This window comes from Protopterus annectens, chromosome 1.part1 (assembly GCF_019279795.1).
Source record: "Protopterus annectens isolate FY-2018-M chromosome 1.part1, PAN1.0, whole genome shotgun sequence".
NCBI lineage: Eukaryota > Metazoa > Chordata > Ceratodontiformes > Protopteridae > Protopterus > Protopterus annectens.
In genome coordinates this window covers 790,105,605-790,119,989 of record NC_056726.1, presented here as the reverse complement: position 1 = coordinate 790,119,989, position 14,385 = coordinate 790,105,605, and the positions used below count along the sequence as shown (strand labels likewise).

Sequence of the window (14,385 nt, the reverse complement as noted above, 5' to 3'; positions counted from 1 at the left end):
ATATGTTTGACTTTCCCCTCTCTTTTATTACACTTATAAACAGTATGTACGAAAATAATTTAGCATACATTAGAATAGGATCTTTTACTTCCGAAGCTATTCAGATTACTTTTACTTCCGAAGCTATTCAGATTACTAGAGGCACTAAACAGGTTTGTCCCATGCCACCAATTTTATTTGCATTAGCCACAGAGATACTTGCTCTCCTAATATGCATCAAACCAAAGATAAAAGGTATAGATATATATGACCAATACAGCTCTAAAATAATGGTGTTTGGTGGTGATATGCTTCTCACCCTACCTAACTTAAAATAAGTATTAGATGAAGTAGCTATGTTAATAGGCAAATTCTACAAGAACTCAGGTCTTCATTTTAATAAATCAAAATTCTTGTTATTGAACAAAAAAAGGAAATACAAGTAAATAAAAAACTCATTATTGGCAAACAACTTTACACCTTTAACTATTTTCATTTTTGTAAGGATATGAAAGATATATTAAACATTAATTATAATAAGATGATTGGCTTAAAACATTGGTGAATAGGTGGAGTAATATATTTATAATCTTAGAGGATAAACTACAATTGATAAAACTGGTTCTACTCCTCAAAGTAAGGTATATAGCCAAAGCTGTTTTATTATTACTTGAGAGGCGATTTCTCAAGGAAATAACTTCAATCATGTTAAAATTTTTATGGTTTCCTAAAAGAAATAGAATTGCATTCTCACATCACATTAGACAATGGGAACAAGGGGGACTAAATTTTCCAGATACTGAATCTTATATAAGGGCTTCCATATTCAAAACTGTTGTAGACTGGATAAATCCCAACAATACATCTAACTAGAAACTGATGCATTCGGTCATAATAACCAATGAAAATACCTTGTCAAAAATCTCTTAGCTACAGATAAAGTTAATAAATTATGGTATTCATTGAGTATAAGTTTACAATATAATATAGTAAAACCTACTAAATTAAATCTAATCAATCTCTTTAATGACTTCAAGAAGTTTATTGATATGAATGTGGACATAAAGCTTTTGTTTACACTATTAATTCCATTCAGCATCACAAAGAACTTTCCTGATAGGATACACAGGGTGAGCTTTATTTCTTGAGAACACAAGAATTTATTATGTTGGCAACAGTCCATCAGAGATCAAAAGGTCTTGGATACACAATATTTATTGACAATGTATGGATTAACATCTCAAGATTGGTTACTACAGAGTGTTTTAACATACTCTTAGGCTCTTTGTAGAATAATTTTTCAAGAGTATTCCAAAATTTATAAATTGGCTATTTGGAATTGTATATAAAAATGCTAATATGAAAAATGTAATTTCATATTTATATAGAGAAATAACTTATAAAACAATTCCTAAAACAACTTATTGGCAATATATTACTAAAGATAACATCTTACTCACAATATTGGAGAATATTTAATTGGAAATTTCTACATAGATCCTTTCTAACACCTGATAAAATTTCAAACATCAACCCTTCCAGAAATGGGTTAGGTAGGAGATGTCAGTGGACACCTAAAGCAGATTGGTCTTATATTTTTTATGACTGTATTGATATTAAAACATATTGAAAGTATATTAATAATTTTCTGCAAGAATATAGATACAGAATCATTTGTTTTAACTAAAGCTCTAATCTTATTGAATGTAATGAAGGCCCTCATATGACTAAAACAAATCTGTATTTATTACGGACAATGCTAGCAATAGCTAGGAAATACAACTCCAAATACCATGGAGGACGTTCTCTGTTTACTGAAGAAGACCGCACTAATGGAGATTAAACTCAAAGAGCTAAGAATTTATCCTAAGCCATTAGTCAGTAACCCTTGGGGGAAAGTTTTGTCATTGACACTTTGCAATTAGAATCAGTCTCTTCCTGATAATTCATATGCTGAAATATATCATCTATGTTTCACATTTGTTGATATCTTAAGTTTACTTATGCCAGGCTAAATGTAAATGTTGTTCACCATGAAAGAAAAAAAAGCCAGTATTTACTTTCCAAAGCAGTTTATTATGGTAGCACACTGCAATTAATGATATCACAGTTCCACTTCTTTCGGCTTTTTCCCGGTTAGGGTTCACCACAGCAGATCAGCTCCACTGTACTCTGAAAAGGCTTAGAGCCGAGGTTCTAGAGAGATTTAAAACTGTTGGTGTTTTTTTACTGTTTTCTGCTGTCTATTGCTTCTGTACATTGGATGCTGCTTTATTTTCTGCTTTCTTTTGGAGACTGCAACCTGCCTGTTTGTGAACTATTGTTGCTGTTTTCTCAGTGGGTTTTGGTACTGTGGAACTGTGACATTATTAATTGCAGTGTGCTACCATAATAAACTGCTTTGGAAGGTAAATACTGGCTTTTTTCTTTTGTGGTGAACAGTATTAATTCAGCGACTTGTGTGGTGAAGATAAATGTAAATACTGGATGTAATTATCTAATTTATTTAAAATGTAAAACAAGTATACACTATGTTATACAGTGAATATAAAAAGTGTGTACACCCCTGTTAAAATGCCAGGTTTTTGTAATATAAAAAATGAGACCACAATAAATCATTTCAAAACTTTTCCCACCTTTAATGTGACTTAGAGCCTGTACAATTTAGGTGAAAAACAAACAGATCTGTTAGGGAAAAAATATAAAAAATAAAAAATGCACAATACGCTGGTTGCATAAGTGTGCACACCCTTAAACTAATACTTTGTTGAAGCTCCTTTTGATTTAATTACAGCATTCAGTCTTCTTGGGTAGGCGTATATCAGCATGGTACATCTTGACTTTGCAATATTTGCCCACTTCTTCCTTGCAGAAGTGTTCCATATCTGTCAGATTGTGAGGGCATCTCTTGTGCACAGCCCTCTTCAGGACACCCCACAGTTTTTCTATTGGATTTAGGTCTGTGCTGTGGCTGGGCCATTCCAAAACTTTAATTTTCTTCTGGTGAAGCCATTCTTTTGTTGATTTGGATATGTGCTTGGGGTCATTGTCATGTTGAAAGGTGAAATTCCTCTTCATCTTTCTAGCAGACACCTGAAGGTTTTGGGCCAAAAGTGACTGGTATTTGGAACTGTTCATAATTCCCTCCACCTTGACTAAAGCCCCTGTTCCAGCTGAAGAAAAGCAACCCCAAAGCATGATACTGTCACCACCATGCTTCACCATGGAGATGGTGTTCTTTTGGTGATCTGAAGTGTTGTTTTTGCGCCAAATGTACCTTTTGGAGTTGTGGTCAAAAACTTCAACCTTGGTCTCATCAGACCATAACACATTTTCCCACATGCTTTTGGGAGACTTGATATATTGTTTTGCAAATTTTAGACAGGGCTGGATGTTTTTTTGTATAAGAAAAGGCTTCCGTCTTGCAACCCTACCTCATAGTCCAGACATATGGAGAATACGGGAGATTGTTGTCACATGTAGTACACAACCAGTACTTGCCAGAAATTCTTGCAGCTACTTCACTGTTGCTGTATGTCTCTTGGCAGCCTCCCTGACCAGTTTTCCTCTTGTCCTTTCATTAGTTTTGGAGGGACGTCCAGTTCTTTGCAACATCACTGTTGTCCCATATTTTCTCCACTTTTTGATGACTGTCTTCACTGTATTCCATGGTATATCCAATGCTGTGGACATTTTTTGTACCCTTCTCCTGACTGATAACCTTTCAACAGTGAGATCCCTTTGATGCTTTGTAAGCTCTCTGCGAACCATGGCTTTTGCAGTAGCAGGCAACTGAGTAAATGTCAGGAAAATCCTACTAGAACAGCTCAACTTTATTTGAGGTTAATCAGAGTTTCCTTAATTGATGGCAGGTGTGTACCCAAGAAGACTGAATGGTGTAATTAAATCAAAAGGTGCTTCTTCAAAGTATTAGTTTAAGGGTGTGCACACAACAAAGTATTAGTTTAAGGGTGTGTACTTCTGCAACCAATGTACTGTACATTTTTTATTCATTTTCCCCTAACAGATTTGTTTGTTTTTCAATTCATTTGTACTGGTTATAAGTCACATTAAAGGTGGGAAAAGTATTGAAATGATTTATTGTGGTCTCATTTTTTTATATCACAAAAATCTGGCATTTTAACAGGGATGTGTACACTTTTTATATACACTGTATGTTTAAAATAAAAAATTATCAGAGTAAAAAAAAAGAGAAAATAAAAAGAATTTTTTTATACTGAAGAACATTCCAAGGAAAGAACAGTCCTGGAAAACGTATTCTGCGTCTTTCAAGATTAATCAGATTTATCAGATTTTTTTTTTTTTGTTCATCATTCAACAGTTGATGGCTGGTGGCAGCCAGACTGTCGTGTGTGCTATGCTTCTATTTTTTTTTTTTTTGTTACCCTCATTTCATTTGATATGATGTTCCTCTTGTATCAACTTCTGAGTCATTTTTATTGCTATTGGATGGCCATGTCTGGACTGTGAACTATGTAAATTTTGTTTTGGTATTTTTCAGTTGTCAAATATAGTTTCATGATTCCATAGTTATCACCATTAGAAATGAAAATACTGGGATGATATTACTCTGCATTTGGTCTGGAAAGCAGAGTGTTACAGTGTCCCAAGATTGTTTGTGGTGCCATATCGGGACAACCTGCTGCCAGTTTGGGAAGAGATGAATGCCGAATATTTTGCAGTCCCATAGTTTTGAAAATGTTACAGATTTTAAGAGCTTTGAATGACTGAATCATTTACTGCTGTTACATATTTTGTGTCTTTTGGTATATTTTTGGTTGCAGGAAGATGTTGTCATCAATAAACTTTGGTAAAAATGGAGGAGGGTTTAGGAGATTGTCTTTGAGATTGTTTATAACTAATTTTCTAGCAGTTTGTACTTTTTTTTACAGTTGGGTATATTTTTGTTAAATACTAATTTTTATTCCAGGTGAAACTTTTCTGGGCATGCCATGGGGATAACAGTAAACCTTAAGTTTCAGTTGTAGCCTCACTAGGCCTTCAGGTTTGTAGCATTCTCACTGGACACCCTTTTCGGTAAAGCCAGTCTCTTCCAGAAGAAAGTCTTCTTATGTTGGAAACACTGACCATGATTTATCAATCCACTTTTGTACCAGCAAGGATATATGGCAACCAGACTATTTTTCATTTCCTTCACAAGGCATCACATGAGATTCATCCTGTGGATGTTGTGGACTGAGTGGAGTTGATGTCGGATCATATCAGAATTTCTGAGGCATGTTGGAGGCACTTGGAATGGTGGCTTATCATTAATTTATTCATTCTTTGTTGCTTAGATTAGACCCACTAGGTTAGTGGCCTCTTTTCAGTGGAGGTGAGTGGTGGTATTTATATCACCATCCTCTCCCTGGGCAGCCCTTGCAGTTTCCTAACCTCTTAGTCACTGTCACCATGAGCACATCAGTCTTGGGATGGGGGTCTTTATCAAAGTGAAATGGTCTGCACTGTTTAATCAGAAAATGAGGCCAGCCTGATCACTAGCATCCTGGAGGTGAGGGTAGTCCATCATACTTTGCAGACATTTCAGGATTCCCTTCCTCAAGCTGTGATTGCCATTCATTAGTATGACATGGTTCTGGTGTGGTATATCAGCAAGGAAAAAAAGATTAATTCCTTCCCCCTTTATTGAGAGGTGATGATGTTATGGAAATGGGTCAAGCCTGTGGATTGTTTTTTTTTTTGGTAGCTTTTGATGTTCATGTAGCAAATAAATCTCTGGTGGATAGGATTAGCAGATACTTGCTAATGCCTCAATTGGCCCCTCAACCGCACAGTAGTAAAATCTTTTTTTTCTGCCTCTGTGGGAAGCCTCACACCAACCTTGTTGCTTCCCCAGTGAACATCAATTGAAGTGACTTATTTACCATGGTTCTCCCAGATAGCAGTCTAGGGTCACTTTAGTTCAGTAGTGGCCTCCAGATCTCAGTTATGTTTTTCCTCAATTTCCTCCCAAGATTTGTACGTAAAGCAAAACGGAGCAGAAACAAAGTCATGCTAATAGCCATGTGTTGGCCAAGACCAGTCCTGTTCCCCTTTCTGTGGCTTATCATTTGATGAAGCCAAACTGAGGCCATTCAGGAACCTTTTAACTCGCCCACCCAGCAAGCCTCACACACCTTCATGCCCTTATGTTATACACTTAGTTTCTTCAGTTCTGAAAATGACTGAGGATACAGCTTACCTTGACAGGGTATTCTGGATTCATCACTTCTCTGCATTTTGGTTAAGATCAAGTGTGTTATCTTATTTCTTCCCGGAAGTCCAATACCATTAAATTGTACAGAAACAGGTGGGCATGATTTTAGGTTTGGACATTGGAAAAGTGTTGGATCCCTTTTAAACTCTGGTACCTGCAGTCTTTATTAACCTGCACAGATTTCTGACTCTGGTTTGAGCTATGCTTCTGTCAATGTCCATGTGGCTCTTCTTTGTAATTTCCACCAGGGCATTCAGAATTCTACCTTGGCTTCTCTAACATATTTGTAAGATCCTGAGTAGCATTTCTCATCAGACTTCCACTTAAGGAGCCTGTTATGCCACGGAATCTTTATTTTGTTCAAGGGGAAATTCATGCAACCCCATTTTGAACCAGTCTGTAGAGCAGAGAGCTGATATTATTATACAAAAAACTATTTTCTTTGTTGCCATTACTTCTGCAAGATGTATTTCATAGCTTCAGCCTTGAGTATTGATCAGCAATACCTGTGAGCTAATCTTACCTTCATACTGGAGGTTGATAATCTTAGTCAATCCATTAAGCTTCTGGTATTTCTTCCAACTATTCTAATACTGGACAGTATTTATTGCATTGTATGGATATGCAAAGGCAGTTGCATTTGTATCTACTTAGAACAAAGGACTTGAAAACGATTCACAGTTGCTTATATTTTTTGCTTCAGATTGGGAGTGGAAGTTATCAAATCCACTTTATCTGGATTGTTGACTGATTGCATCAAATTTTCTAATGATAAATATAACACAGTGTTATCAGTTAAACAATAGGCTCGTTCCATGAGGGCTGTAACTACTTCACAGACCTTTATTAAGAATACATCTACAGATTATAAATGTGTAGCTGTAACATGGACTTATCTGAGCAGTTTCACAAGGCATTACAAACTAGATATGATCAACAGGTCTCAGTCCTGCTTTGGGGAGACAGTGTTTCAAGGTATCCTTTCATAAGGCCACTAAGATGGGTCTTCTGTTGACTCTGCTCTTGTAATTGAGTAGTAGAAAGAAGACCATGTTGTATTTGAATGTTTTGTAATTGTTATAATAAAAGCTCTATATGTTCATTGTACATCTTCCTTAGCTTGACTCTCCACCTTCCTCCAGCCTGGCAGTTGTAGAAGTCCTGTGTTGGTGATTTGTCTGCTGCAAGAGTGTGATTTGTGCTCAGCTTGTAGTAGTTACTACATATATGGAGGAAAATGGCAGTGACGTGTAACATCTGTGGGGTTAATGTGATTGTTACGCTGCTGTATGCACTCCCTCAGTCTCCCTTTGATGTCCTGTGGAATGGTGAGCTTGTTGTTTTTGCCAGCCCTTATGAAGTGTCTGTCAGTTTTCGTTATCTGGATGTATTGGCCTTGCAATGTGATGTAGCGTCTTTGTGACAACTACAGAGTCTCTTTGCAGTAGCTGGTAGAGTGCCTCCAATGCCCTTTTCTGCAACTCCTTCCTTACCTTGTTAGTCAACCTCCATTCATTCCTACGCTGGGTGGTCAGTCCAATCTCCCACTCTTGCTACACTCTGTATTTCTTTCATGGAGATCCTGGACTGCTGCATCATACCACACATTTTCCTTATGTACCTTATACACGGACAGGCCAAACTCTGTTCAGTAGTCCTGACACATGCTGTTTTAAGGTACTGCCTTTCTTCCTGTAGACCTATTTCCACCTCTTAGGGAGGTGGAGGCATGAATGAATACTTGAACTGTCATACTTAAACTATCATAATTTATCTCCAGTCAGTTTCCCAGTCTTCATGCTCAGGGAATTATGAGTAAAAGGGAGGATCTGAGGTCTAGGAAATTTTTATTATGCTAGGCAGACTGAAAACTGGCATTTCAGTCCCAGTATTTGAGAAGTTTGAACCATGGCCATGTAGATCTAACACTGTGGTAAGTGTATAAATTTCAGTTGCCATAGCAATTTCAAAAATCTGTGTACATGACATACCACGTATACTGCCTCACACAGAGTGGGTTCTGCTTAACACTCACTAATAACAGAGGTATTGCATCCAAACTCGGACCAGTCAGCATTCACTAGAACTTTTATTAATTGTGTGCTATAATTAAACCTGCTGGACTTTTAGTATATTGTCTTTAATGGGGACCTTGCTATTTAGTGAGGAACCTATTGTTGAAATTGCCAACAGCAAAATATAGGTCTAAGTGGTAGATGAAGGTACACTCATACTGCTAAAAAAGTTAAATGGTAAAAGTGGAGTAAGAGCAAACTTAGATTTCTTATTTTTGTGTGATCATGGGAAATGAGAAATAAGTATCCCCAGACATTTTTGGTAATCTGTCTCAAATCTGCTGAAACCTGATAAGGCCACTGAACCCAGTCTCACCACACAGGGCCTCCCAAAGATTGCTACAGTTAATTGCAGTAGTCTTCATTGGTATTGCAGTCATTAAGCTTTTAATCATCACTATTGTTTCTCTCGCTCTTTCAGCCATTTGGAACTTTGGCCAGTGTCTGTCACGATCATCACTTCTTCAGTAGGCAGTCTTCCCTCAGAACACTCAAGTATTGTGCCCCATTTCATTTCTTATTAACTGCTAATCGAGGTCCTCCAACATCTGTGCTATGGAAAAAGCTTTTCCGCCCATTCATTGGGTGAACCCTCATGTTTGTATCTTAGTTTGTATCTTGTAAATTTTCTTAATCCCTCATCTGAAACTCTAGAATAATTTAAATATCTCCAACTGATTTAGAGCTTGCCAAATGTAGCACCATTTTTTCATGCTACCATGGCTTCCATCAAGACCACAGCACTGAATCTGTAGTGAGTCAGTTCTCTAAACACTTCCAAAACAGAATTAATCAAGGCTTCATACTCTCTGCTCTATTTATAGACTTTTCCTAAACATTTGATATTGTAAATCATTTCTTTCTGCTACAGTGTTTAGAAAATTGTTACCTTAGCTATCACTTAGTCTTCTGGTTTAATATCTACTGAGCGGTGAGAAGTCAGTCTGTGAAATAGGGTGATTCTGTTTGTCTTCGTCTTCCAAACTACACAGGACTCACCCAGGTTCAGTCTTTGGCCATCTGCTGTTTAGTGTTACCTGCTAGTTTAACTTAATGTGCAGATTTCATCACCATCTTCTGCTTTCTGGTGTTAAATAAGTCTCCAGCCATTTCAAACAAATATTTTGGTACTCCCGTCTGTATGAATTTAAAAAAGCACTTCTTATACAACATTCCATTTAATTTGATGGCCTAACTTGGATACAGATGTCTTCCATGAACAGTGGAACAGTAGTTCAACAGAAATGGTTAAAGTGATTACTTCAAGAAAGTTATTCTTTGTCCTAGCAGACTTGTCTTCAGATTCAGTCTTCATTTCATATCATAGGATCATAGGAAGTTACTAGGCTATAGGCCCTGAGGCCCTTACAAGCCTAGACAAGAATTTAGCCCATGCTGTGACAAGTCAGCACCTGATGCCCCGTCCAGCATTTTATGTTCCCCAATCATTTATCCAGGTCGTTATTAAAAAGGGATAATGAGGTACTCTGCTTGACATGTAGATAGAGTCTATTCCACAGAAGGGAGAGTCTATGGGACACAAATCTGTCCACCAACAAGTCCTGTATATGTCACAGACCAGGTTGAGGTTGCACGTGCGAGTTACTCGAGTGGAGCTTGACTTTGTTGATATGCAGCATTTGCATTAAGGTGGGGTCTGAGATTGCTTTGTATGCCAGACAGAGGTCACCTCTGAGGAGTCTGTATGAGACTGAGTAGAGAGACAGGGCTTTTAGCCTATCTGTGTAGGGTAGATGTTTGAAATCATGGATTCTACTGATGAGGAACCTCTATGGTCTCTCCATCTGCTGCATGTGCTTTGTGAGGTACATGCTGAAAGGAGCGTTGTACTCAATAATGGGTCTTATAAGGGAAGAATACAGGGATATGTTATGACCTCGTTGTCCCTGGATGAGATACCCTTCCTAATGAGGTGGGCCATGTAGAAAGCTTTGCGTACAATGGAGGCACTATCCATCACCCTCAAGACTAATCCAGAACTAGGACATCTCTACCATGGTGAATCACTCATGACAGATTCAACTTACCCACAACTGTCAGATCCCTGTTACTACCCGCCATTCTTACAGCTGTAAATTCTACTGTTTGCAAAACTGAAAAAGACCTACTACAGAGTGGCCAGATCTACCACAGTTCACAAAGCCAAAACTCATCATAGCTTACCTCTTGAGCAAATAGACAAGCCAGAATTTATTCACCATCTTTCCATGAGCCATGTAATCACAATCTGCAAATTTTTGCATTGGTCCGAAAGATGTCTGACCATGAAATCTAGTTTGAACTAGTATTTATTTAGTCATTTATTTGCTTGCTTGTTTATTTATTTGTAAGATAAGTTGGCCTTTCCATGAAACTTTTTCAGCCAAAATCTGTACCGTAAAGATAAGTAAATTTTGTATGTGAACAATTTAGTGTAGCCAGTAAATTCTTTTGTTTTGGATAGGTGGGAGGAAAGTGAATTAGCCAGGAGAATTATAGACATGGGTAAAATATGCAAACTTCACACTGGCAGTGACCAGAAGTCAGTAGTAAGCCCTGGATTCTGAAGCTGTGAGCGAATGTGCATCCCATGTTACACCCCTTGTAACAACCTACTGATTAAGTCAGCATCTTGTCATAAGTTCAGTAACAGGCACCACACCCTTCCCTTTCCTGTCTTCTCCTCACAACTAAGAAACAACCTCCCATTACCTATTTTTCAGATCCTGGTGGTAATCAAAAAAGCTCTGCACACTTTCTATGACAACTGGTTCTGGCAACTGTGGAGTCAGTTAGCTTAATCTTAACATATCTCCTTAAAATTTAACTTCTACTGCCCCTATCCCCATGCACTCAGACCCTTATCACTGTAAGACTCATCTTCGTTTGGATGTTCCCATTAGGGGTCGCCACAGCAGCTCATCTGTTTCCATTTCTTCCTGTCCTCTGCATCTTGCTCTGTCACACCAACAACTTGCATGTCCTCTCTCACCACATCCATAAGCCTTATCTTAGGCCTTCCTCTTTTCCTCTTACCTGGCAGCTCTATCCTTAGCATCTTTTTCCCCAATATACTCAGCATTCCTCCTCAGCACATGTCCAAACCAACATAATCTTGCCTCTCTGGCTTTGTCTCCAAGCCTTCCAACCTGGGCTGACCCTCTAATGTACTTATTCCTAATCCTGTCTACCGTCGTCACACCCAGTGCAAATCTTAACATTTTTAACTCTGTCACATATAGCTTTAACTCCTGCCTTTTTGTCAATGCCACTGTCTCCAACCCATATAACATAGCTGGTCTCACTACCCTGTTGTAGACCTTCCCTTTCACTCTTACTGGTACTCGTCTGTCACAAATTACTCCTGACACTTTTCTCCACCCACTTCATCCTGCCTGTACTCTCTTCTTCACCTCTCTTCCACACTCACCATTACTCTGAACTATTGATCCCAAGTATTTAAACTCATTCACCTTCGCCACCTCTACTCCTTGCATCCTCACCATTCCTCTATCCTCCCTCTCATTCACACACATATATTCTGTCTTAGTCCTGCTGACCATCATTCCTCTTCTCTCTAGAGCATATCTCTAAATCACTGTAAGACTCTACTCACCAAGTTGTCCCTCTGGGAGATTTGCAGACTTAAATTTGTAAATGTATATCATTCTCATCCTGTGCCTATTTGTTGTTAATTTAGCTTTGTAATGCTACAACATCCAAAGTTTGCCTTTTACGTTATTTTTGATCCCTTGACATCACATGTCTTGATACCACATTAACAGCTATTATGAATGTTTCTTTACTTATTGCTATTATGCTGTGACCATTGTTTCATATTCTTTGTTTGTTGTAATGCATGCAGGTGTCTTATTGTCTCAGTCATTTATACAGGCTTATGCTGAATAGGACTGCTCTTAGTCAAACCATCATGGTTAGTAAACATGGAATACCTAACATACATATTTTTGTGCATTTCTAAATGCTTCCGAGCATTGATAAACACAGCCTGCTGTGTGGGTAGGATCATAGAACTTTATCTGTCTGAGAGTTTTCTGAAAAATAGCATTTAACCTTGCCACTGTATAAAATACATGATTAGTATGGCTTTTCTTTGGAGACATTCAAGCTTGTCAACCATGTTACCAGGCTGTAAAAATGGAAACAGCTCTTTGCTCAACAGTCCCTCCATTTTTATTATGCGGTGACGTTTATGGCCTTAAAATGTTGAGTCACCACAGTAAGACTTTGTGCTCCAGGGTATTGATTCTAAAGGCAGTCTATTTTTTATGTATGTAACATACATGTATTTTGCTGTTTTCCATCACTGTTATGTAAAGTATGCATGTAAATAACAAAACACCATTAAGAACATGCTGACTTCATATATTGTTTATATTGTTTAATCTGTTCATGTAAATAACATTGTTTACTCATATTTTTTCACTAGGTTGACCATTTGCTATGTTAGTGCCCACTGGGCCCAGTATATCGGCTTCAACAGCAACCAAGAAAAACATTTACGTCATCAGCCTTTCTCTTTGGTGAAACTTCAGATTGAATTTGATGAGTTTTTTCTGAGAGCTGTTCTGCATGTGCTTAATGCAAAGAGGTAATGTACACTGGTATGCTTTACTGTATTTACAATATAAGCAAATATTTTCTAGAGTAAAATATGTCTGAAACTGGTACTTTTTGGAAGTTCGGCAGTATTTTCACCTTCTGGTATTGGAATAGGTAGTTATTTATTCTGCTTTGATCATGCAAATGTTTCAGAATTGTGTCTTGTGTACTGAATTCAGCATGATTTTTTTTTATCACAAATCCTTCTTGGTCTATGATTGGTACAGGCTTTCCTGCTATCTTCATTTATTGTTTTTTTTTTCTCAGAAGCTCCTGCCATTAGAGGTGTGAATGCCATCTGCTGGTACACTTCATGGTGTCATGAGCTGCATTAGGATAGTTTGCTAAGCACCTGGTCTAACCACTTTATTTTCTACCACTTTCATAGTGTGAACCTTGGTCCTTGATATTTGTTATGAAAATGACTGTAGTTATCTAAAAACTTAAGCTATGAAGCTGTCCATGTGGCCTGCATATCATGAGTTAAGGCCTGCACCAAAATTGCTATATTGCTTGGGGGAGAAGCACAACTTGAAGTGCTTCTGCAGGTGCCACGGTTAACTAGCCAAAGATACAGGAATGAAGAATGTTTAGCTACCTTACTTCTTTTGTAATGAGAGTGGTTGAGAATGTCCTTTGCATAGGTCATTAGAAGGGCCCCTGCACAGCCTTAGACCATTGTTGGAGCAGGATTTTGAGGTCAGATATCAGTCACCCTATTTTGAAGGTAAGTCTCTTTGTGAGGCTGCCTCATATTCCACAAGTTAAAACCTCTAATTCAGCTATTGAGGGACCACATTGCACCTGTCTTCTTTCTCATGAGAGCTGTGCTCCTTACTACTTTCATGAGATGCATTCCACAATATATTCCTAAACCCACCTCCTTGGGTAAAGCAGGGCTGGATGACACCAAATGAGGAGCTTCTGCTATTGTCTCCCATGTCAGGCCCCTGACATTAGCTGGTTCTTTCACATGGTAAAACCTGTCCTCCAAATTACAGGACTGGAGTTTTAGAGAACTAAGGCCTGATACCATGTCTAAGTCTAGTTTTGAACTCTTTTGCCTCTCTGCCATCTTCTGCAGGTGCAACAGTAGTCACTAGTGCCCTATGACCTCACATCTGCCCAACAGATAGCTCACTTGACCCCTCATGTTTGAAATTACATTTGCTTGATCAAAACAGATACAAGGCAATTGAGTCACTAGACTGTTTACACCTTGTCAGTACCCACCCTCTTGCTGTGGCAGAAGGACAATGGGTCTGTCTAGTATGCCATTTTTAGTGACACAACATTCTAGCTCCACTCTATTTACTATCTTCACCTTACCCTTTTTCCAGCTATCTATTGATTTTTTTGAATGCCTCTTTGGATTCTGTCTTTGCCACCCATTCTTTTAGTCCTTTCCATGGTCCACAACTATGTATGTGAAAAGTACTTTTAGAGATTCCAGAAGTATTTAGTCCCCAC

At 38.1% G+C, this 14,385-nt stretch overlaps 1 protein-coding gene across 2 annotated transcripts in view; it reads left to right on the top strand.

The window, feature by feature from the left end:
* Window positions 1-14,385, top strand: part of EPG5 (ectopic P-granules autophagy protein 5 homolog) — a 2,535,958-nt gene that overhangs the window by 576,527 nt on the left and 1,945,046 nt on the right. For both annotated transcript variants that reach the window (XM_044078183.1, XR_006365599.1), the window contains exon 10: window positions 12,743-12,904. In XM_044078183.1, coding sequence (XP_043934118.1) covers window positions 12,743-12,904 — 162 coding nt within the window. The remainder of the gene's footprint in view (window positions 1-12,742; window positions 12,905-14,385) is intronic.